Source organism: Panulirus ornatus, chromosome 25 (assembly GCF_036320965.1).
Source record: "Panulirus ornatus isolate Po-2019 chromosome 25, ASM3632096v1, whole genome shotgun sequence".
Classification (NCBI taxonomy): domain Eukaryota; kingdom Metazoa; phylum Arthropoda; class Malacostraca; order Decapoda; family Palinuridae; genus Panulirus; species Panulirus ornatus.
The window spans coordinates 22,238,989-22,265,646 of NC_092248.1; the positions used below are offsets into that span (position 1 = coordinate 22,238,989).

At 41.6% G+C, this 26,658-nt stretch overlaps 1 protein-coding gene across 3 annotated transcripts in view; it reads left to right on the forward strand.

The window, feature by feature from the left end:
- The window catches only part of LOC139757316 (solute carrier organic anion transporter family member 74D-like), an 89,645-nt gene that overhangs the window by 25,957 nt on the left and 37,030 nt on the right, over positions 1-26,658 (forward strand). For all 3 annotated transcript variants that reach the window (XM_071677717.1, XM_071677716.1, XM_071677718.1), the window contains 4 exons: positions 1,843-2,091; positions 2,553-2,750; positions 24,645-24,785; positions 25,835-26,041. In XM_071677717.1, the coding sequence (XP_071533818.1) occupies positions 1,843-2,091; positions 2,553-2,750; positions 24,645-24,785; positions 25,835-26,041 (795 nt within the window). The remainder of the gene's footprint in view (positions 1-1,842; positions 2,092-2,552; positions 2,751-24,644; positions 24,786-25,834; positions 26,042-26,658) is intronic.

The window sequence follows — 26,658 nt, forward strand, 5'->3', positions numbered from 1 at the left end:
TTACCTTGCTCTTATTCACATTTACTCTTAACTTTCTTCTTTCACACACTTTACCAAACTCAGTCACCAGCTTCTGCAGTTTCTCACATCTATCAGCCACCAGCGCTGTATCATCAGCGAACAACAACTGACTCACTTCTCAAGCTCTCTCATCCCCAACAGACTTCATACTTGCCCCTCTTTCCAAAACTCTTGCATTCACCTCCCTAACAACCATGGAGACATCACACATCCCTGCCGCAAACCTACATTCACTGAGAACCAATCACTTTCCTCTCTTCCTACACGTACACATGCCTTACATCCTTGATAAAAACTTTCCGCTGCTTCTAACAACTCTGCCTCCCACACCATATATTCTTAATACCTTCCACAGAGCATCTCTATCAACTCTATCATATGCCTTCTCCAGATCCATAAATGCTACACACAAATCCATTTGCTTTTCTAAGTATTTCTCACATACATTCTTCAAAGCAAACACCTGATCCACACATCCTCTACCACTTCTGAAACCACACTGCTCTTCCCCAGTTTGATGCTCTGTACATGCCTTCACCCTCTCATTCAATACCCTCCCATATAATTTACCAGGAATACTCAACAAACTTATACCTCTGTAATTTGAGCACTCACTCTTATCCCCTTTGCCTTTGTACAATGGCACTATGCACGCATTCCGCCAATCCTCAGGCACCTCACCATGAGTCATACATACATTAAATAACCTTACCAACCAGTCAATAATACAGTCACCCCCTTTTTTTAATAAATCCCACTGCAATACCATCCAAACCTGCTGCCTTGCCGGCTTTCATCTTCCGCAAAGCTTTTACTACCTCTTCTCTGTTTACCAAATCATTTTCCCTAACCCTCTTACTTTGCACACCACCTCGACCAAAACACCCTATATCTGCCACTCTATCATCAAACAGATTCAACAAACCTTCAAAATACTCACTCCATCTCCTTCTCACATCACCACTACTTGTTATCACCTCCCCATTTGCGCCCTTCACTGAAGTTCCCATTTGCTCCCTTGTCTTACGCACTTTATTTACCTCCTTCCAGAACATCTTTTTATTCTCCCTAAAATTTAATGATACTCTCTCACCCCAACTCTCATTCGCCCTCTTTTTCACCTCTTGCACCTTTCTCTTGACCTCCTGTCTCTTTCTTTTATACATCTCCCACTCAGTTGCATTATTTCCCTGCAAAAATCGTCCAAATGCCTCTCTCTTCTCTTTCACTAATACTCTTACTTCTTCATCCCACCACTCACTACCCTTTCTAATCAACCCACCTCCCACTCTTCTCATGCCACAAGCATCTTTTGCGCAATCCATCACTGATTCCCTAAATACATCCCATTCCTTCCCCACTCCCCTTACTTCCATTGTTCTCACCTTTTTCCATTCTGTACTCAGTCTCTCCTGGTACTTCCTCACACAAGTCTCCTTCCCAAGCTCACTTACTCTCACCACCCTCTTCACAACCAACATATATATATATATATATATATATATATATATATATATATATATATATATATATATATATCTTTCTCTCTCTCTTATGTCGACTGAAAACTAGCAGCAACCAACGCGTGGGTGAGGCGGAAAGAATACGGCATCTTGGGCGATAAGAGTGAAACTTGACAGCCACTGAACTGCCGCCAGGCAAGCAGTGAAAGAAAAGCAAACAATTCATTATTGTTATTGTTATTATTATTATTATTATTATTATTATTATTATTATTATTATTATTATTATTAATTGTGATAATAAACTCATCATAATCAACAGTGATTATGATAATGTTTCACCATTATATGCCGCCAGGGACAATGCTGGCTGGTAATGACATCTCGCAGGTGATCCTGGCCATACTGCTGGGCTACTACGGCAACTACGGCCACCGTCCACAGTGGCTAGGGTTCGGGATGCTGTGCGCGGCTGCCTCCTGCTTCACCGCCGCCATCCCTCACTTCGTGTACGGCCCGGGCCAGGACGCCATAGACATCGTCGAGTCGACCTCAGGCGGCCTGAAAAGCCTCCTCTCGAATGCAACTAACGCCATGACGAAAGGAAGTAAGTAAGATCAACCGATTCTGATCATATCTCATATTGACACCAGTCAATAACTGGTTAGCTTTAACGACAGACTGCAACACTTTGGTCCAATGGATAAGTTAAGGCTGGAACGTTTCGTAGATTACCTTCAAGGCAATGAAATTTACTTAGGAACGTCAATAATGTTGGTGAACCCAAATTAAGTGGTGTCCTTTTGATCAGGGTTTCAGTTTATCATTCTGCTTGAAGTGCTTTTGATGGAATAGTACATTTGTGAACTCAGGCCTCACTATCACTAGATTTATAGAGGAACATAACCTATGAACCTCTATTTTTTCTCTAATGTTTGTCTCTTTTGATATACTTAACAAAATGTACTGAGTACTCTTAATGATAAGATGTACTGAGTAATCTTAATCTTCAAATATCACGACATTGGTCCAGACGCAACCCAGACTCTCAACCACCGGAATTTTCAGAGGAAGTTGAAGTGTGTTTTAGCGACGCGAAAGAATCTTGCGAGGATGAGGACAGTATCTTAGGATCCTACACGGGACCTGTCATCCTCTTCTTCGTCTCGCAGTTCTTTGTGGGCATAGCCATCAGCCTCTTCTACAGCATCGGCATCACCTACTTGGACGACAACGTTAGCAAGAAGACCTACCCAATCTACTACTGTGAGTTGCTTCATCCTCACCTTTCTCTTGCTGGCCAAGGAGACGAACTCATTGTGGATTACTTTCGTTTTCTTTACATTAAAGCCTCCAGTCATGGACTTACGTACACCACATCAAGGTCAGGCCTTGTTTGAAATGTAGAAAATATTATGAAGGGGAAAAGGAAGAGACAGGAGAAAGCATTTACTAATTTTGGAGGAAGTGAAAGACTTGTATTTCAAAACGTACCAGGTCGTAAGTTATTAGGAGAGACACGGGAGGGTAGAGAGCTGCAAAGCTTCGAGTTCTACGTAGGTAAACAGTTATCAAGGTGACGTACTCATGAGTTGCCAACGGCCAGATGATAATAATTATGCGACACACCAGCTTGCTGAGTGTTGCGTAGGCTGCCTATCTGTGGGGGAACATAAAATTGCACCCACCTCTCGGAAGCTATTATCCAAAATTTGTTTCATTTAGCTTAAGTATGAGGTCAGCATAGATGATAAAGGTGATAGCGGGATGTGTTCAGAAATAATAACATCATCATAGACTGATCGTGTTTCTAGGCAGAGGATGATAATCCGTGAGCGTGTTTTCAACGGCAACAGTTGGTAAAAGGGAGGAATAGCGTGAGCGGGACGTTCTGTAACGTTACTTTAAGGAACCTAGTAGGTCGAACCCAGTCTGAACTCGATCGTATGTGTATGAAAATCCTGCTCGCGCTGTGTAAGGGCTGACCACTTCGAATCGTATCCTTTGGCTTGTGCTGCGCCCATAGGCTTGGATTCCCATGCCCATCATACAATTTCTCGTGTTGAACACTCTTTCTGTAGGAGGATTGAAATGAGAGTATTAAAACTCCGTCCACTCCATAGACACCAAGTATGATTAACGAGTGTGGCCGCGAAATATATATACGACAAAATACTCAGTTTCGCTCCCACCATTGAATGATGATCCGCAAGCACCATGCATAAATGACGAAATTGCAGTAAGTAAATACAATAGACGTAGAGCTTACAGCTAGAATATGGAAGCAAATACTTTCGATGCAAAGTCATGCTAAGATAAGGTATCTTTGATATCAACTTGGGTAAGTTATTATAACAACGATGTGATAGGTGGCTGGGTAGTCATACTCACACGGAGAAGCCAAATGTCTCGGTATTTCTTAGTTACGTAAAATCGGGCAGAAATTCAGTACTGACAGACTAATGAATTATCTGCGTTAGTTTGCAACAAAAGATGTGGATATCTGGTGTTATATATATATATGTATATATATATATATATATAACATACAAAGCTCCAACAGCCAGGATCGAACCTGGGACCCCTTGTGCAAGAGGCAGGCATGCTAACCGCTAGGCTAAGGGACTGTATAATAGGAAACAACTATTCGAAATACTAAGTACGCGAATACCCTTCGTCTCACAATGGTGAGCAACGGGGTCTATCGGTTGTTTCCGAACAGAACACATAGCCAGCTGATAGCGTTTTACCGAACCTGACTGTACAACGCGGAGTTATATGAATACGAATAAAGTGTATATGAACGCGCACCTTCATTGAGCATACAAAGCTCCAACAGCCAGGATCGAACCTGGGACCCCTTGTGCAAGAGGCAGGCATGCTGACCGCTAGGCTAAGGGACTGTATAATAGGAAACAACTATTCGAAATACTAAGTACTCGAATACCCTTCGTCTCACAATGGTGAGCAACGGGGTCTATCGGTTGTTTCCGAACAGAACACATAGCCAGCTGATAGCGTTTTACCGAACCTAACTGTACAACGCGGAGTTATATGAATACGAATAAAGTGTATATGAACGCGCACCTTCAAAGAACATACAAAGCTCCAACAGCCAGGATCGAACCTGCCTGCCTCTTGCACAAGGGGTCCCAGGTTCGATCCTGGCTGTTGGAGCTTTGTATGTTCTATGAAGGTGCGCGTTCATATACACTTTATTCGTATTCATATAACTCCGCGTTGTACAGTCAGGTTCGGTAAAACGCTATCAGCTGGCTATGTGTTCTGTTCGGAAACAACCGATAGACCCCGTTGCTCACCATTGTGAGACGATGGGTATTCGAGTACTTAGTATTTCGAATAGTTGTTTCCTATTATACAGTCCCTTAGCCTAGCGGTTAGCATGCCTGCCTCTTGCACAAGGGGTCCCAGGTTCGATCCTGGCTGTTGTAGCTTTGTATGTTCTATGAAGGTGCGCGTTCATATACACTTTATTCGTATATATATATATATATATATATATCCATTTGCTTTTCTAAGTATTTCTCACATACATTCTTCAAAGCAAACACCTGATCCACTCATCCTCTACCACTTCTGAAACCACACTGCTCTTCCCCAATCTGATGCTCTGTACATGCCTTCACCCTCTCAATCAATACCCTCCCATATAATTTACCAGGAATACTCAACAAACTTATACCTCTGTAATTTGAGCACTCACTCTTATCCCCTTTGCCTTTGTACAATGGCACTATGCACGCATTCCGCCAATCCTCAGGCACCTCACCATGAGTCATACATACATTAAATAACCTTACCAACCAGTCAACAATACAGTCACCCCCTTTTTTAATAAATTCCACTGCAATGCCATCCAAACCTGCTGCATTTATGGATCTGGAGAAGGCATATGATAGAGTTGATAGAGATGCTCTGTGGAAGGTATTAAGAATATATGGTGTGGGAGGCAAGTTGTTAGAAGCAGTGAAAAGTTTTCATCGAGGATGTAAGGCATGTGTACGTGTAGGAAGAGAGGAAAGTGATTGGTTCTCAGTGAATGTAGGTTTGCGGCAGGGGTGTGTGATGTCTCCATGGTTGTTTGATTTGTTTATGGATGGGGTTGTTAGGGAGGTGAATGCAAGAGTTTTGGAAAGAGGGGCAAGTATGAAGTCTGTTGGGGATGAGAGAGCTTGGGAAGTGAGTCAGTTGTTGTTCGCTGATGATACAGCGCTGGTGGCTGATTCATGTGAGAAACTGCAGAAGCTGGTGACTGAGTTTGGTAAAGTGTGTGAAAGAAGAAAGTTAAGAGTAAATATGAATAAGAGCAAGGTTATTAGGTACAGTAGGGTTGAGGGTCAAGTCAATTGGGAGGTGAGTTTGAATGGAGAAAAACTGGAGGAAGTGAAGTGTTTTAGATATCTGGGAGTGGATCTGGCAGCGGATGGAACCATGGAAGCGGAAGTGGATCATAGGGTGGGGGAGGGGGCGAAAATTCTGGGAGCCTTGAAGAATGTGTGGAAGTCGAGAACATTATCTCGGAAAGCAAAAATGGGTATGTTTGAAGGAATAGTGGTTCCAACAATGTTGTATGGTTGCGAGGCGTGGGCTATGGATAGAGTGGTGCGCAGGAGGATGGATGTGCTGGAAATGAGATGTTTGAGGACAATGTGTGGTGTGAGGTGGTTTGATAGAGTAAGTAACGTAAGGGTAAGAGAGATGTGTGGAAATAAAAAGAGCGTGGTTGAGAGAGCAGAAGAGGGTGTTTTGAAATGGTTTGGGCACATGGAGAGAATGAGTGAGGAAAGATTGACCAAGAGGATATATGTGTCGGAGGTGGAGGGAACGAGGAGAAGTGGGAGACCAAATTGGAGGTGGAAAGATGGAGTGAAAAAGATTTTGTGTGATCGGGGCCTGAACATGCAGGAGGGTGAAAGGAGGGCAAGGAATAGAGTGAATTGGAGCGATGTGGTATACCGGGGTTGACGTGCTGTCAGTGGATTGAATCAGGGCATGTGAAGCGTCTGGGGTAAACCATGGAAAGCTGTGTAGGTATGTATATTTGCGTGTGTGGACGTATGTATATACATGTGTATGGGGGTGGGTTGGGCCATTTCTTTCGTCTGTTTCCTTGCGCAACCTCGCAAACGCGGGAGACAGCGGCAAATATATATATAAATATATATATATATATATATATATATATATATATATATATATATATATATATATATATATATATATATATGTCTAAATGTGTGTGGATGTAACCAAGATGAGAAAAAAGGAGAGATAGGTAGTATGCTTGAGGAAAGGAACCTGGATGTTTTGGCTCTGAGTGAAACGAAGCTAAAGGGTAAAGGGGAAGAGTGGTTTAGGAAAGTCTTGGGAGTAAAATCAGGGGTTAGTGAGAAGACAAGAGCAAGGGAAGGAGTAGCACTACTCCTGAATCAGGAGTTGTGGGAATATGTGATAGAGTGTAAGAAAGTAAATTCTAGATTGATATGGGTAAAACTGAAAGTTGATGGAGAGAGATGGGTGATTATTGGTGCATATGCACCTGGGCATGAGAAGAAAGATCATGAGAGGCAAGTGTTTTGGGAGCAGCTGAATGAGTGTGTTAGTGGTTTTGATGCACAAGACCGGGTTATAGTGATGGGTGATTTGAATGCAAAGGTGAGTAATGTGGCAGTTCAGGGAATAATTGGTATACATGGAGTGTTCAGTGTTGTAAAGGATAATGGTGAAGAGCTTGTAGATTTATGTGCTGAAAAAGGACTAGTGATTGGGAATACCTGGTTTAAAAAGCGAGATATACATAAGTATACTTATGTAAATAGGAGAGATGGCCAGAGAGCGTTATTGGATTACGTGTTAATTGATAGACGCACGAAAGAGAGACTTTTGGATGTTAATGTGCTGAGAGGTGCAACTGGAGGGATGTCTGATCATTATCTTGTGGAAGCGAAGGTGAAGATTTGTGGGGGTTTTCAGAAAAGAAGAGAGAATGTTGGGGTGAAGAGAGTGGTGAGAGTAAGTGAGCTTGGGAAGGAGACTTGTGTGAGGAAGTACCAGGAGAGACTGAGTACAGAATGGAAAAAGGTGAGAACAAAGGAGGTAAGGGGAGTGGGGGAGGAATGGGATGTATTTAGGGAAGCAGTGATTGCTTGCGCAAAAGATGCTTGTGGCATGAGAAGCGTGGGAGGTGGGTTGATTAGAAAAGGTAGTGAGTGGTGGGATGAAGAAGTAAGATTATTACTGAAAGAGAAGAGAGAGGCATTTGAACGATTTTTGCAGGGAAAAAATGCAAATGAGTGGGAGAGGTATAAAAGAAAGATGCAGGAGGTCAAGAGAAAGGTGCAAGAGGTGAAAAGGAGGGCAAATGAGAGTTGGGGTGAGAGAGTATTATTAAATTTCAGGGAGAATAAAAAGATGTTTTGGAAGGAGGTAAATAAAGTGCGTAAGACAAGGGAGCAAATGGGAACTTCAGTGAAGGGCGCTAATGGGGAGGTGATAACAAGTAGTGGTGATGTGAGAAGGAGATGGAGTGAGTATTTTGAAGGTTTGTTGAATGCGTTTGATGATAGAGTGGCAGATGTGGGGTGTCTTGGTCGAGGTGGTGTGCAAAGTGAGAGGGTTAGGGAAAATGATTTGGTAAATAGAGAAGAGGTAGTAAAAGCTTTACGGAAGATGAAAGCCGGCAAAGCAGCAGGTTTGGATGGTATTGCAGTGGAATTTATTAAAAAAGGGGGTGACTGTATTATTGACTGGTTGGTAAGGTTAATTAATGTATGTATGACTCACGGTGAGGTGCCTGAGGATTGGCGGTATGCTTGCATAGTGCCATTGTACAAAGGCAAAGGGGATAAGAGTGAGTGCTCAAATTACAGAGGTATAAGTTTGTTGAGTACTCCTGGTAAATTATATGGGAGGGTATTGATTGAGAGGGTGAAGGCATGTACAGAGCATCAGATTGGGGAAGAGCAGTGTGGTTTCAGAAGTGGTAGAGGATGTGTGGATCAGGTGTTTGCTTTGAATAATGTATGTGAGAAATACTTAGAAAAGCAAATGGATTTGTATGTAGCATTTATGGATCTGGAGAAGGCATATGATAGAGTTGATAGAGATGCTCTGTGGAAGGTTTTAAGAATATATGGTGTGGGAGGCAAGTTGTTAGAAGCAGTGAAAAGTTTTTATCGAGGATGTAAGGCATGTGTACGTGTAGGAAGAGAGGAAAGTGATTGGTTCTCAGTGAATGTAGGTTTGCGGCAGGGGTGTGTGATGTCTCCATGGTTGTTTAATTTGTTTATGGATGGGGTTGTTAGGGAGGTGAATGCAAGAGTTTTGGAAAGAGGCAAGTATGCAGTCTGTTGTGGATGAGAAAGCTTGGGAAGTGAGTCAGTTGTTGTTCGCTGATGATACAGCGCTGGTGGCTGATTCATGTGAGAAACTGCAGAAGCTGGTGACTGAGTTTGGTTAAGTGTGTGAAAGAAGAAAGTTAAGAGTAAATGTGAATAAGAGCAAGGTAATTAGGCACAGTAGGGTTGAGGGTCAAGTCAGTTGGGAGGTAAGTTTGAATGGAGAAAAGCTGGAGGAAGTGGAGTGTTTTAGATATCTGGGAGTGGATCTGGCAGCGGATGGAACCATGGAAGCGGAAGTGGATCATAGGGTGGGGGAGGGGGCGAAAATTCTAGGAGCCTTGAAGAATGTTTGGAAGTCGAGAACATTATCTCGGAAAGCAAAAATGGGTATGTTTGAAGGAATAGTGGTTCCAACGATGTTGTATGGTTGCGAGGCGTGGGCTATGAATAGAGTTGTGCGCAGGAGGGTGGATGTGCTGGAAATGAGATGTTTGAGGACAATATGTGGTGTGAGGTGGTTTGATCGAGTAAGTAATGTAAGGGTGAGAGAGATGTGTGGAAATAAAAAGAGTGTGGTTGAGAGAGCAGAAGAGGGTGTATTGAAATGGTTTGGTCACATGGAGAGAATGAGTGGGGAAAGATTGACCAAGAGAATATATGTGTCAGAGGTGGAGGGAACGAGGAGAAGTGGGAGACCAAATTGGAGGTGTAAGGATGGAGTGAAAAAGATTTTGAGTGATCGGGGCCTAAACATGCAGGAGGGTGAAAGGCGTGCAAGGAATAGAGTGAATTGGAACGATGTGATATACCGGGGTCGACGTGCTGTCAATGGATTGAACCAGGGCATGTGAAGCGTCTGGTGTAAACCATGCAAAGTGTGTGGGGCCTGGATGTGGAAAGGGAGCTGTGGTTTCGGTGCATTATTACATGACAGCTAGAGACTGAGTGTGAACGAATGGGGCCTTTGGTGTTTTTCCTAGCGCTACCTCGCACACATGAGGGGGGAGGGGGTTGTTATTCCATGTGTGGCGAGGTGGCGATGGGAACATATAAACGCAGACAGGATGAATTATGTACATGTGTATATATGTATATGTCTGTGTGTGTATATATATGTGTACAATGAGATGTATAGGTATGTATATTGTGCGTGTGTGGACATGTATGTATATACATGTGTATTTGGGCGGGTTGGGCCATTCTTTCGTCTGTTTCCTTGCGCTACCTCGCTAACGCGGGAGACAGCGACAAAGCAAAATAATAATAATAATAATTATATATATATATATATATATATATATATATATATATATATATATATATATATATATATATATATATATATATATATATATATATATATATATATATATTTTTTTTTTTTGCTTTGTCCCTGTCTTCCGCGTTTGCGAGGAAGCGCAAGGAAACAGACGAAAGAAATGGCCCAAACCAACCCCATACACATGTATATACATACGTCCACACACGCAAATATACATACGTACACAGCTTTCCATGGTTTACCCCAGACGCTTCACATGCCCTGATTCAATCCACTGACAGCACGTCAACCCCGGTATACCACATCGCTCCAATTCACTCTATTCCTTGCCCTCCTTTCACCCTCCTGCTTGTTCAGGCCCCGATCACACAAAATCTTTTTCACTCCATCTTTCCACCTCCAATTTGGTCTCCCTCTTCTCCTCGTTCCCTCCACCTCCGACACATATATCCTCTTGGTCAATCTTTCCTCACTCATTCTCTCCATGTGCCCAAACCATTTCAAAACACCCTCTTCTGCTCTCTCAACCACGTCTTTTTATTTCCACACATCTCTCTTACCCTTACGTTACTTACTCGATCAAACCACCTCACACCACACATTGTCCTCAAACATCTCATTTCCAGCACATCCATCCTCCTGCGCACAACTCTATCCATAGCCCACGCCTCGCAACCATACAACATTGTTGGAACCACTATTCCTTCAAACATACTCATTTTTGCTTTCCGAGATAATGTTCTCGACTTCCACACGTTCTTCAAGGCTCCCAGAATTTTCGCCCCCTCCCCCACCCTATGATCCACTTCCGCTTCCATGGTTCCATCCGCTGCCAGATCCAATCCCAGATATCTAAAACACTTCACTTCCTCCAGTTTTACTCCATTCAAACTCACCTCCCAATTGACTTGACCCTCAACCCTACTGTACCTAATAATCTTGCTCTTATTCACATTTACTCTTAACTTTCTTCTTTCACACACTTTACCAAACTCAGTCACCAGCTTCTGCAGTTTCTCACATGAATCAGCCACCAGCGCTGTATCATCAGCGAACAAGAACTGACTCACTTCCCAAGCTCTCTCATCCCCAACAGACTTCATACTTGCCCCTCTTTCCAAAACTCTTGCATTCACCTCCCTAACAACCCCATCCATAAACAAATTAAACAACCATGGAGACATCACACACCCCTGCCGCAAATCTACATTCACTGAGAACCAATCACTTTCCTCTCTTCCTACACGTACACATGCCTTACATCCTCGATAAAAACTTTTCACTGCTTCTAACAACTTGCCTCCCACACCATATATTCTTAATACCTTCCACAGAGCATCTCTATCAACTCTATCATATGCCTTCTCCAGATCCATAAATGCTATATACAAATCCATTTGCTTTTCTAAGTATTTCTCACATACATTCTTCAAAGCAAACACCTGATCCACACATCCTCTACCACTTCTGAAACCACACTGCTCTTCCCCAATCTGATGCTCTGTACATGCCTTCACCCTCTCAATCAATACCCTCCCATATAATTTACCAGGAATACTCAACAAACTTGTACCTCTGTAATTTGAGCACTCACTCTTATCCACTTTGCCTTTATACAATGGCACTATGCACGCATTCCGCCAATCCTCAGGCACCTCACCATGAGTCATACATACATTAAATAACCTTACCAACCAGTCAACAATACAGTCACCCCCTTTTTTAATAAATTCCATTGCAATACCATCCAAACCTGCTGCCTTGCCGGCTTTCATCTTATATATTTCTGACGGATCTGAAAACTGAAACGAAATAAAAATATAAGATACAACTTTACATAAGCAGGACTGAGTTTAAGTGTCCTGCAGTCAAATGAAGCGTCTCTGTGGCTGAACTTAAGAAACGTCCATGGAGTTGAAGGTGTAGCTACAGGAAATCTAACCTTTACGACGCCATCAGACTTGCACCAGTTTACGAATTCAGCCTTGGTTATGAGGTCTCAGGAAACATTGTGTGAAGTGTTCGAGAGTAAAACTCATTGAGGTACATTGAATGTATGACATATGGTCGTGAATATTGGAAGTTAATAAGATTGTAACAGTAACGTCCATCTCCCCCATTATATATTATCATGAGACTATAGATGATTAAACCAAGTGAAGTATACAACATCTGATGCTAGTTTAATGTAATCTGCTCCCGTGTTCGTCATACGTTCCGTCGTCCGGCAAATCCGGATAGGATTGTCACCATCTGGTGCGCAGTCGCAGTAGGAGTAATGAACTGAGAAAGAATAGACAGAATCACCGGGTAGGGACTTCCTGCGAGATGTTATCATGTAAGCGGCACACGCCTCATCATTACTACTTTGAAAGAAAATGGAGACAAGAATACCCGAGTCAGGTAATAGAGAGTATCCGTCACTGGCACCGGGGACGTAGGCCATGTTCAGTCCTCCAGTCGAGTTGAAATGCATTTCGTCGTCATTCAGGCAGTCATTTATTGCCATTCATCCAGTGACCTTACTCATTAAGTGGAACGAAGCTAACTAGTCGTCATGTCGTGTGCAACATGGATCTAAATTGCTTTCTCTTGAAGATAAATCGAGTGTTGTTGATTGTGGTTTAGGTGAGTAAAATTGTGTTTCAAGTAACACCATCAGATTTGTAACATGTGAAGAAGACATAACACTTACCACAACATCTGTTCTCATACCCTGATGTTACATCCCTTAATTCGTAAGTGATATGGAACCTACTATGGGTTTCTTATACGAATGCAGACATTATGTTTTCCGTTGCCATACGTCAGTTGTATAACGAAATAACTTTAAAGCATTGCAGTGATAACACGTGATATCTCACGGAATTTGGCGGTTCATGCAGGTGAAATTTGCTCTCAAGTCGATTTCCTACGCATCAAGTCGGGTGAGCTGAGTAGCAGGCTAATACAATCAGTTCGACATGACACAGTTACACTCTCCCCCCACGCCACCCACCTCACTCTTTAACAACAATACGTCGTAAGAGCCGTGGAACGCGTGCCCTTTCTTTCCCTAAAGGTGGTGTTTCTCCTCTGTTATTCGTCCTCTTTCAGAATAGTTCGTGCTGGCAAACACTGTAAATGTTAGACTTCAAGAATTGATATCTGGAAATATGCGGACATTAACGAGGATTGGACGCAATATGTGCCCACTGGAGAAAAGAATGCGCTACCTAGTGGTAGATGTATTGGATGAGGTTATCACATACAGCATAAAGCATGCGGGATAATATGCCATCACCCCAGCGTGTGTCCGTCGACTATGGGCACAGTCTTGTCGGCACCATAACTCAAGAACGGTACAGCATAGAAACTTTATCCCTATACCATAGGTTCTTCCTGTGGAGGTGACCAACTGACCAGAATCTGGGGAACGTATTCGCATTAACATGCATATTAGGATCACTATATTTATCTATATATTTTGACAAGTGCTATGACGCATGAGTGCTGGATAATAGGACGCTCATTTTCAAGGCCGAAGGCTAAGACATCACGGCTCACAAAATTTTGGAAGGATTTGTTTACTTGTGGCAGAGCATTAGACAAAGTATGTGCTTCTTGAACTTTTATACGAGATGTAATATAAACGATGTATTCACATGAAGTGGACGAGGCGACTTGGAAATAATGTAAAGTCAAGTTGATCTCCTGTGTCACGAAACATAAGAAGTTTGAAATTCAACACAGAGAATATGGGGATTTTTTTTGTGAAGGCTATCCGACCGTGGATGAAAGTTAAAAGTACGACTTGAACACTGGCCCGTGAGGTTCGAGACTTACCAAGCTGACCACTACACTCAGGAGGGCAAGTGAATTTGTTTCTCTATGTGCATGTGTCTGTCTGTGTGAATGTTTGTGCCTGTATATACGTCTGTTTTGATCACTTGTGTGTACATCTGGGAAGGGAATTTGACCCTCACGAGGCCTAGCCTCCTCTTCATACGTATCTTTGAAACACCACTAATGGCCCTCCAGGTACTATGTTGTTTTCTTCTCTGCCTATCTTGGTCCTCTGGCCCATCACCCCGTCGCTGGGGAGTCGTCTGTGTTCCTTCTTATCAAAGTGTTTATACCCTCTGGGTACATAGTTTTTCTGGGTGTAAACGAACGGGTAACATCACGGTGGTACCATATATATATATATATATATATATATATATATATATATATATATATATGTATGTATGTATATATTCCCCATTCTCGTTTGGAGTTTCCCGCGTTAGCCAGAGAGCGCCAGACCAAAGGCCTCATTCGCTCACATCCATTCTTTAGCTGCCAGGTCCCTTGCGCCAACCTGGAGGTGATCTTCAGCTGTAATATGCTGCTGACTTCATTCTCATTATCATTTTCTTTTCCACCTCCGCAGTTACTGAACTTGTATGTGCCTGTGTCAAGGTGTTTGATGTGTGTGTGTGTGTGATGACAGGGCGGGAGGTGTACTGGCCTCTCAGATATCAATGCTGTTATCTGATGGGGAAGCTGACGGGATGTGTGTGTTTGTTTTATGTGGCTTGAAAATGTTCGAACGAGATCATGATGAACGAGATCATGATGAACGTGATCACTGATGAACGAGATCATGATGAACGTGATCACTGATGAACGAGATCATGATGAACGTGATCACTGATGAACGAGATCATGATGAACGTGATCACTGATGAACGAGATCATGATGAACGAGCTCATGATGAACGTGATCACTGATGAACGAGATCATGATGAACGTGATCACTGATGAACGAGCTCATGGTGAACGTGATCACTGATGAACGAGATCATGATGAACAAGATCATGATGAACGTGATCACTGATGAACGAGATCATGATGAACGAGCTCATGATGAACGTGATCACTGATAACGAGATCATGATGAACGTGATCACTGATGAACGAGATCATGATGAACGTGATCACTGATGAACGAGCGCATGATGAACATGATCACTGATGAACGAGATCATGATGAACGTGATCACTGATGAACGAGATCATGATGAACGAGCTCATGATGAACGTGATCACTGATGAACGAGATCATGATGAACGTGATCACTGATGAACGATCTCATGATGAACGTGATCACTGATGAACGAGCTCATGGTGAACGTGATCACTGATGAACGAGATCATGATGAACGAGATCATGATGAACGTGATCACTGATGAACGAGATCATGATGAACGTGATCACTGATGAACGAGATCATGATGAACGAGATCATGATGAACGAGATCATGATGAACGAGATCATGATGAACGAGATCATGATGAACGAGATCATGATGAACGAGATCATGATGAACGTGATCACTGATGAACGAGATCATGATGAACGAGATCATGATGAACGTGATCATGATGAACGAGATCATGATGAACGTGATCACTGATGAACGAGATCATGATGAACGAGATCATGATGAACGTGATCACTGATGAACGAGATCATGATGAACGAGATCATGATGAACGTGATCACTGATGAACGAGATCATGATGAACGAGATCATGATGAACGGGATCATGATGAACGAGATCATGATGAACGAGATCATGATGAACGAGATCATGATGAACGGGATCATGATGAACGAGATCATGATGAACGAGATCATGATGAACGAGATCATGATGAACGAGATCATGATGAACGGGATCATGATGAACGAGATCATGATGAACGAGATCATGATGTATGAGGTCATGATGAACGTGATCACTGATGAACGAGATCATGATGAACGGGATCACTAATGAACGAGATCATGATGAACGAGATCATGATGAACGTGATCACTGATGAACGAGATCACTGATGAACGAGATCATGATGAACGTGATCATGATGAACGAGATCACTGATGAACGAGATCATGATGAACGAGATCATGATGAACGTGATCATGATGAACGAAATCACTGATGAACGAGATCATGATGAACGAGATCATGATGTATGAGATCATGATGAACGAGATCATGATGAACGTGATCACTGATGAACGTGATCATGATGAACGTGATCATGATGAACGAGATCACTGATGAACGAGATCATGATGAACGAGATCATGATGTATGAGATCATGAATAACGAGATCACTGATGAACGAGATCATGATGAACGAGATCATGATGTATGAGATCATGATGAACGAGATCATGATGAACGTGATCACTGATGAACGAGATCACTGATGAACGAGATCATGATGAACGTGATCATGATGAACGAGATCACTGATGAACGAGATCATGATGAACGAGATCATGATGAACGAGATCATGATGTATGAGATCATGATGAACGAGATCATGATGAACGTGATCACTGGTGAACGAGATCATGATGAACGAGATCATGATGTATGAGATCATGATGAACGGGATCATGATGAACGTGATCACTGATGAACGAGATCATGATGAACGAGATCATGATGAACGAGATCATGATGAATGAGATCATGATGAACGAGATCATGATGAACGTGATCATGATGAACGTGATCATGATGAACGAGATCATGATGAACGGGATCATGATGAACGAGATCATGATGAACGAGATCATGATGAACGAGATCATGATGAACGAGATCATGATGAACGTGATCATGATGAACGAGATCATGATGAACGTGATCATGATGTATGAGATCATGATGAACGAGATCATGATGAACGAGATCATGATGAACGGGATCACTGATGAACGAGATCACGATGAACGTGATCATGATGAACGAGATCATGATGAACGGGATCACTGATGAACGAGATCATGATGAACGAGATCATGATGAACGTGATCATGATGAACGAGATCATGATGAACGTGATCATGATGTATGAGATCATGATGAACGAGATCATGATGAACGAGATCATGATGAACGGGATCACTGATGAACGAGATCACGATGAACGTGATCATGATGAACTAGATCATGATGAACGAGATCATTGATGCCGTGAGGAGAATATTGAGTGAGGTCACTGATTACGTGAAGGGAATGTTCAACGAGGTCATTCAAGTCGTGAAGGGAGCGTTCAACGAGGTTGGTGATATTGTGATGGGAGGATGACATCACGTGAGGGTGTCTGAAGTGTCTGATACGAGATATGGCAATCTTGACAGACTGAAGTCACCAGACGAGCGAGGACTCTGTGTTGTGCTGTTAAGTGTTTAGAGATTGGTGGAGTATGTGGAGTTTGTTAGATCGTCAGAAACCAATGGTAATTCAATTCTTAGCATAAAAAAAGTTTACTGTGGACTCCACGATGAAGCTTTAGGCTAATTTCACCGTAGATGGGGCCAAGTCATTTGTAATGGAGAGCACTTTTACTAGAGGCAATTGGTAAAGATGATTCAGTATAGTTTCAGTGGACTACATACGTCAGAGTTTGAATAGGTCTTTCAAACACGGCCAGTATGAGAGGTGGATAAGTGGAACTGTATGACTAAGGACGCAAATTCAAAACATTCTCTGATAGTAGAGAAAGTTCAATAGCCGGGAGGCGCTACCAGTGTACTGCTTCCTCCCTGTAGTACGGTGCCAGTTGGGAATTACCAAGGTTTTATTTAATTTTTTTCGTATTCAGCGTCTTTGACTGGAAAAACGCTGACTTTTAGCACTTAGTTTACTTTAGCTGCGACGGACTGGCAGTTGAATAAACTAATGAAGGCCATGTCATTACGTTATATATATATGTATATATATATATATATATATATATATATATATATATATATATATATATATATATATTTTTTTTTTTTTTTTTTTTTTTAAACTATTCGCCATTTCCCGCGTTAGCGAGGTAGCATTAGGAACAGAGGACTGGGCCTTTTTTGGAATATCCTCACCTGGCCCCCTCTGTTCCTTCTTTTGGAAAATTTAAAAAAAAAAAGATAGGGGAGGATTTCCAGTCCCCCGCTCCCTCCCCTTTTAGTCGCCTTTTACGACACGCAGGGAATACGTGGAAAGTATTCTTAATCCCCTATCCCCAGGGATAATATATATATATATATATATATATATATATATATATATATATATATATATATATATATATATATATATATATATACATATATATATATATATATATATATATATATATATATATATATATATATATATATATATATATATATATATATATATATATATATATAATTATCCCTGGGGATAGGGGAGAAAGAATACTTCCCACGTATTCCCTGCGTGTCGTAGAAGGCGACTAAAAGGGGAGGGAGCGGGGGGCTGGAAATCCTCCCCTCTTGTTTTTTTTTTCTTTTTTTTTGATTTTCCAAAAAAAGGAACAGAGAAGGGGGCCAGGTGAGGATGTTCCCTCAGAGGTCCAGTCCTCTGTTCTTAACGCTACCTTGCTGATGCGGGAAATGGCGAATAGTTTGAAAATATATATATATATATATATATATATATATATATATATATATATATATATATATATATATATATATATATATATATATATATATATATATATATATAAATATTCCTATGAGTCCACGGGGAAAATGTAACACGAAAAGTTCCCAAGTGCACTTTCGTGTAATAATCACATCATTAGGGGAGACACAAGAGATAAATCGAAGAGACGAAGCTAGGACGCGATTTGGTAAACATGTGATAGCCCAATCACATAGCCCATGCCTTGCTCCCAGAACTTTCGCCCCCTCACCCACCCTATGATTCACTTCCGCTTCCATGGTTCCATCCGCTGCCAAATCCACTCCCAGGTACCTAAAACACTTCACTTCCTCCAGTTTTTATACATTCAAACTTACCTCCCGATTGACGTGTCCCTCAAACCTACTGTACCTAATAACCTTGCTCTTATTCACATTTACTCTCAACTTTCTTCTTTCACACACTTTACCAAACTCAGTCACCAGCTTCTGCAGAGTCTTACCCGAATCAGCCACCAGCGCTGTATCATCAGCGAACAACAAGTGACTCACTTCCCAAGCTCCCTCGTCCACAACAGACTGCATACTTGCCCCTCTTTCCAAAACTCTTATATTCACTTCCCTAACAACCGCATCCATAAACAAATTAAACAACCACAGAGACATCACGCACCCCTGCCGCAAACCAACATATATATATACATATATATATATATATATATATATATATATATATATATATATATATATATATATATATATATATATATATATATATATATATATATATATATATATATATATATGTGAGAAACTGCAGAAGCTGGTGACGGAGTTTGGTAAAGTGTGTGGAAGAAGAAAGTTAAGAGTAAATGTGAATAAGAGCAAGGTTATTAGGTACAGTAGGACTGAGGGTCAAGTCAATTGGGAGGTGAGTTTGAATGGTGAAAAACTGGAGGAAGTGAAGTGTTTTAGATATCTGGGAGTGGATCTGTCAGCGGATGGAACCATGGAAGCGGAAGTGGATCATAGGGTGGGGGAGGGGGCGAAAATTTTGGGAGCCTTGAAAAATGTGTGGAAGTCGAGAACATTATCCCGGAAAGCAAAAATGGGTATGTTTGAAGGAATAGTAGTTCCAACAATGTTGTATGGTTGCGAGGCGTGGGCTATGGATAGAGTTGTGCGCAGGAGGATGGATGTGCTGGAAATGAGATGTTTGAGGACAATGTGTGGTGTGAGGTGGTTTGATCGAGTAAGTAACGTAAGGGTAAGAGAGATGTGTGGAAATAAAAAGAGCGTGGTTGAGAGAGCAGAAGAGAGTGTTTTAAAATGGTTTGGGCACATGGAGAGAATGAGTGAGGAAAGATTGACCAAGAGGATATATGTGTCGGAGGTGGAGGGAACGAGGAGAAGAGGGAGACCAAATTGGAGGTGGAAAGATGGAGTGAAAAAGATTTTGTGTGATCGGGGCCTGAACATGCAGGAGGGTGAAAGGAGGGCAAGGAATAGAGTGAATTGGAGCGATGTGGTATACAGGGGTTGACGTGCTGTCAGTGGATTGAATCAAGGCATGTGAAGCGTCCGGGGTAAACCATGGAAAGCTGTGTAGGTATGTATATTTGTGTGTGTGGACGTGTGTATGTACATGTGTATGGGGGGAGTTGGGCCATTTCTTTCGTCTGTTTCCTTGCGCTACCTCGCAATACGCGGGAGACAGCGACAAAGTATAAAAAAAAAAAAAAAAAAAAAAAAAAAAAAAAAAAAAAAAAAAATATATATATATATATATATATATATATATATATATATATATATAGAGAGAGAGAGAGAGAGAGAGAGAGAGAAGGCATATGATAGAGTTGATAGAGATGCTCTGTGGAAGGTATTAAGAATATATGGTGTGGGAGGAAAGTTGTTAGAAGCAGTGAAAAGTTTTTATCGAGGATGTAAGGCATGTGTACGTGTAGGAAGAGAGGAAAGTGATTGGTTCTCAGTGAATGTAGGTTTGCGGCAGGGGTGTGTGATGTCTCCATGGTTGTTTAATTTGTTTATGGATGGGGTTGTTAGGGAGGTGAATGCAAGAGTTTTGGAAAGAGGGGCAAGTATGAAGTCTGTTGGGGATGAGAGAGCTTGGGAAGTGAGTCAGTTGTTGTTCGCTGATGATACAGCACTGGTGGCTGATTCATGTGAGAAACTGCAGAAGCTGGTGACTGAGTTTGGTAAAGTGTGTGAAAGAAGAAAGTTAAGAGTAAATGTGAATAAGAGCAAGGTTATTAGGTACAGTAGGGTTGAGGGTCAAGTCAATTGGGAGGTGAGTTTGAATGGAGAAAAACTGGAGGAAGTGAAGTGTTTTAGATATCTGGGAGTGGATCTGGCAGCGGATGGAACCATGGATCATAGGGTGGGTGAGGGGGCGAAAATTCTGGGAGACTTGAAGAATGTGTGGAAGTCGAGAACATTATCTCGGAAAGCAAAAATGGGTATGTTTGAAGGAATAGTGGTTCCAACAATGTTGTATGGTTGCGAGGCGTGGGCTATGGATAGAGTTGTGCGCAGGAGGATGGATGTGCTGGAAATGAGATGTTTGAGGACAATGTGCGGTGTGAGGTGGTTTGATCGAGTAAGTAACGTAAGGGTAAGAGAGATGTGTGGAAATAAAAAGAGCGTGGTTGAGAGAGCAGAAGAGGGTGTTTTGAAATGGTTCGGGCACATGGAGAGAATGAGTGAGGAAAGATTGACCAAGAGAATATATGTGTCGGAGGTGGAGGGAACGAGGAGAAGAGGGAGACCAAATTGGAGGTGGAAAGATGGAGTGAAAAAGATTTTGTGTGATCGGGGCCTGAACATGCAGGAGGGTGAAAGGAGGGCAAGGAATAGAGTGAATTGGAGCGATGTGGTATACCGGGGTTGACGTGCTGTCAGTGGATTGAATCAAGGCATGTGAAGCGTCTGGGGTAAACCATGGAAAGCTGTGTAGGTATGTATATTTGCGTGTGTGGACGTATGTATATACATGTGTATGGGGGTTGGTTGGGCCATTTCTTTCGTGTGTTTCCTTGCGCTACCTCGCAAACGCGGGAGACAGCGACAAAAAAAAATATATATATATATATATATATATATATATATATATATATATATATATATATATATATATATATATATATTTTTTTTTTTTTTTTTTTCCATACTATTTGCCATTTCCCGCGTTAGCGAGGTAGCGTTAAGAACAGAGAACTGGGCCTTAGAGGGAATATCCTCACCTGACCCCCTTCTCTGTTCCTTCTTATGGAAAATGAAAAAAAAAAAACAAGAGAGGGGAGGATTTCCAGCCACCCGCTCCCTCCCCTTTTAGTCGCCTTCCACGACACGCAGGGAATACATGGGAAGTATTCTTTCTCCCCTATCCCCATTGACAGCATGTCAACCCCAGTATACCACATCGTTCCAGTTCACTCTATTCCTTGAACGCCTTTCACCCTCCTGCATGTTCCAGGCCCCAATCACTCAAAATCTTTTTCACTCCATCTTTCCACCTCCAATTTGGTCTCCCACTTCTCCTCGTTCCCTCCACTTCTGACACATATATCCTCTTTGTCAATCTTTCCTCACTCATTCTCTCCATGTGACCAAACCATTTCAAAACACCCTCTTCTGCTCTCTCAACCACACTGTTTTTACTACCACACATCTCTCTTACCCTTTCATTACTTACTCGATCAAACTACCTCGCACCACATATTGTCCTCAAACATCTCATTTCCAGCACATCTTTTCTCCTCCGCACAACTCTGTCTATAGCCCACGCCTCGCAACTATAAAACATTGTTAGAACCGCTATTCCTTCAAAAATACCCATTTTTGCTTTCCAAGATAACGTTCTCGACTTCCACACATTTTTGAACGCTCCCAGAACCTTCGCCCCCTCCCCCACCCTATGATTCACTTCCACTTCCATGGTTCCATCCGCTGCCAAATCCACTCCCAGATATCTAAAATACTTCACTTCCTCCAGTTTTTCTCCATTCAACTCTATCTCCCAATTAACTTGTCCCTCAACCCTACTGTACCAAATAACCTTGCTCTTATTCACATTTACTCTCAGCTTTCTTCTTTCACACACTTTCCCAAACTCAGTCACCAGCTTCTGCAATTTCTCACCCGAATCAGCCACCAGCGCTGTATCATCAGCGAACAACAATTGACTCACTTCTCAAGCTCTCTCATCCGCAATAGACTGCATACTTGCCCCTCTTTCCAAAACTCTTGCATTCACCTCCCTGACAACCCATAAACAAATTAAACAACTATGGATACATCACACACGCCTGCCGCAAACCTACATTCACTGAGAACCAATCATTTTCCTCTCTTCCTACACTTACACATGCCTTACATCCTCGATAAAAACTTTTCAGTGCTTCTAACAACTTGCATCCCACACCATATATTCTGAATACCTTCCACAGAGCATCTCTATCAACTCTATCATACGCCTTCTTCAGATCCATAAATTCTGCATACAAATCCATTTGTTTTCCTAAGTATTTCTCTCATACATTTTTCAAAGCAAACATCTGATCCACACATCCTCTACCACTTCTGAAACCACACTGCTCTTCCCCAATCTGATGCTCTGTACATGCCTTCACCCTCTCAATCAATACCCTTCCACTCACTTTTATCCGCAAGTTTGGTATAATGTGGGCCACACAAGAAGACATCTGGCTGATATATGGCAAAATATTGCCTTGACTCCTCAATCAGTATGGCTTATAGTGACCTTTGACCTCTGCTGAATCACAGAAACGGCACATATCACCAGATCATCGTGTGACTTGTGTGCGGCTTGGGTTTAGTCTCACTCAATTGAGACGGTCACGAACAACCAACTTCCAGCCGCGTTCTTGACTTGGCACATCGTCCACCCCAACAATAACTTCTTTAACCTAGTATATCTGTGTACCCTATATGATTAACTTCACTTTAACCTAGTATATCTGTGTACCCTATATGATTAACTTCACTTTAACCTAGTATATCTGTGTACCCTATATGATTAACTTCACTTTAACCTAGTATATCTGTGTACCCTATATGGTTAACTTCACTTTAACCTAGTATATCTGTGTACCCTATATGGTTAACTTCACTTTAACCTAGTATATCTGTGTACCCTATATGGTTAACTTCACTTTAACCTAGTATATCTGTGTACCCTATATGATTAACTTCACTTTAACCTAGTATATCTGTGTACCCTATATGGTTAACTTCACTTTAACCTAGTATATCTGTGTACCCTATATGGTTAACTTCACTTTAACCTAGTATATCTGTGTACCCTATATGGTTAACTTCACTTTAACCTAGTATATCTGTGTACCCTATATGGTTAACTTCACTTTAACCTAGTATATCTGTGTACCCTATATGATTAACTTCACTTTAACCTAGTATATATGTATACCCTATATGGTTAACTTCACTTTAACCTAGTATATCTGTGTACCCTATATGGTTAACTTCACTTTAAACTAGTATATCTGTGTACCCTATATGATTAACTTCACTTTAACCTAGTATATATGTATACCCTATATGGTTAACTTCACTTTAACCTAGTATATCTGTGTACCCTATATGGTTAACTTCACTTTAACCTAGTATATCTGTGTACCCTATATGGTTAACTTCACTTTAACCTAGTATATCTGTGTACCCTATATGATTAACTTCACTTTAACCTAGTATATCTGTGTACCCTATATGATTAACTTCACTTTAACCTAGTATATCTGTGTACCCTATATGGTTAACTTCACTTTAACCTAGTATATCTGTGTACCCTATATGGTTAACTTCACTTTAACCTAGTATATCTGTGTACCCTATATGGTTAACTTCACTTTAACCTAGTATATCTGTGTACCCTATATGATTAACTTCACTTTAACCTAGTATATCTGTGTACCCTATATGATTAACTTCACTTTAACTTACAGCATTTATTTTCTTTCAGCCTTGGCATTGTTGCTGAGGATCCTGGGTCCCGTCCTCGGCTTCCTGATTGGGGGAAAATGTCTGTCGATGTGGATCGACCCATCAGAGAGTCCTAACCTCACTAGGAAAGATCCTCGATGGCTCGGTGCCTGGTGGTTAGGTAAGACACCTCAAGAAGGACAAGTGAGAAATTCTGTTCAATAGTGTGAGTTCCATTTTCAAGTTCTGCGGGAGTGTGCTTTTGTACGAAGTCAGGTGAGCACATAACCAGGAAAGATCCACGGCGATGTTAGTTGCCTGGGAGTATAGGTACGCTTTGTAAACATTGCAAAGCGTTAGTCACAATGGTTCACAGTAAGACTTATTTATACTACTAATAAGAAAGTATACGGTATGAAGCTTTGATTATCGGGCTAAATTTTCATATGAAGTTTTGACCTTCTATAAGCAAATAGTTTTCACTGGCGCTTAAAGAACGAATTTAGTTTTCCATTGTAACCGCCAGATTGTCATTAGAAGTCAAAGGAATATTGGATTTGAGTAGTAATTCTGTCAAAATAGTTTCAAGTCCTTCTAGCTTCTTTCATAGTGTTACATGTGTTCTCTGATGTGACCCGTATTTTCTACTGACCTGTTTTGTATAGAGAGATTAGTCTGTTTCCTTGTAACTGCACTTAATTCAACACGGGAATGGAAAACACAGTTATACCTGTTCGGTGTACTGTAGTAGTCGACATTGGGCAGGTTCATTAATCATCATCTATAGAAAGTAAATATAAGATTGAAAATGAATGATTAATAGTAATACTAGAGAGCCCTTATGATTGTAAAAGGCTGTAATTTCCTCTCTCTTATCACATCAATCATCACCAGTAGTATCGTTAACATGGTTGTAGACGAACACTTCAAGCGTTTGCTTGGCCAGTAATCTCCCCAGAGTGGTATCACTTACTGTATGTGACATAAACTACGAGGAAAATATTTCTCACAGGACCAAATTCTGGTCCAAATATTTCAGTTGCTAGTTATGGTTATACTCTTTCCTTCGTGTATTTCAGGGCAGAGAAAGGGCGTTTGCTTAGTATCATCAAGGAATGTGAGGCGTAGTTTAGGATGGAGTGGATAACTTCTCTGTCGAGGATACTAAGGGATGGTTTCATTTAAATCTGTTGCCGGTATATTATAAACACAGTTCTCCTACCGTTCCAGGTTACTTGTTTATTGGCTGCTGTCTCGTCCTCGTAGGCAGCCTCTTCTTCCTCTTCCCCCGCAAGCTTCCTTCTACGCTGACGAGGGTGGCGAAGAGGGTGGTGAGGCAGGCTAACAAGGACGAGAAGGAGGGAAGCAAGCGGGGTGTGGAGTACTTCGCCTCCCTGGCCAAGACCAAGAAGCAACACGACAAACCAAGCTTACCTAGTGAGTGTTGCTATATCGTGGGTAAGAACTTATGGCAACCAAATGAATATGTGGTCGTCCCATTATCTGATACAGTGTTTCATGAAGTAAGCGTTGCTGTACGGCCGGAGACTGAAATGCTTACCGCTTCAGATGCCTGCCTCATGAGGGTCTTATGCCTTAAGGCAAAACGTGTAAACTGACAGTATATTCCATAGCTAGTATAACATTTGTTGAAATAAACTTAGCGTACGGTCAGTGCTTTATCTGTACTCTAGCATAAATTGATAATGATTCAGTTTACGACTTGACATGGAGCGTGTTGAAGTATTTGTTGATGACACATATGGAACGACTTATGAATTCGGTGATCTCGAGTCAGTTATGATAAGCCAAGGCTTGATAATACAGCAGTAATTTGTTGCAGTTGCAATACTTAGAGAATAAATGGGAATGAATAACTACATAACAGATTGATAAATCGAATGTTTTCCTCGCCATTGATATGACAGTGATCACTAGATACCTTTCTGTTGTTTATTTATGTTACACAGACTTCCAACATACATAGGACGGGCCGTTCACATTCTGCTCTCTGCCTGCTGTTGGCGTTGGTATAGTCTTACTGAACTTTGTCG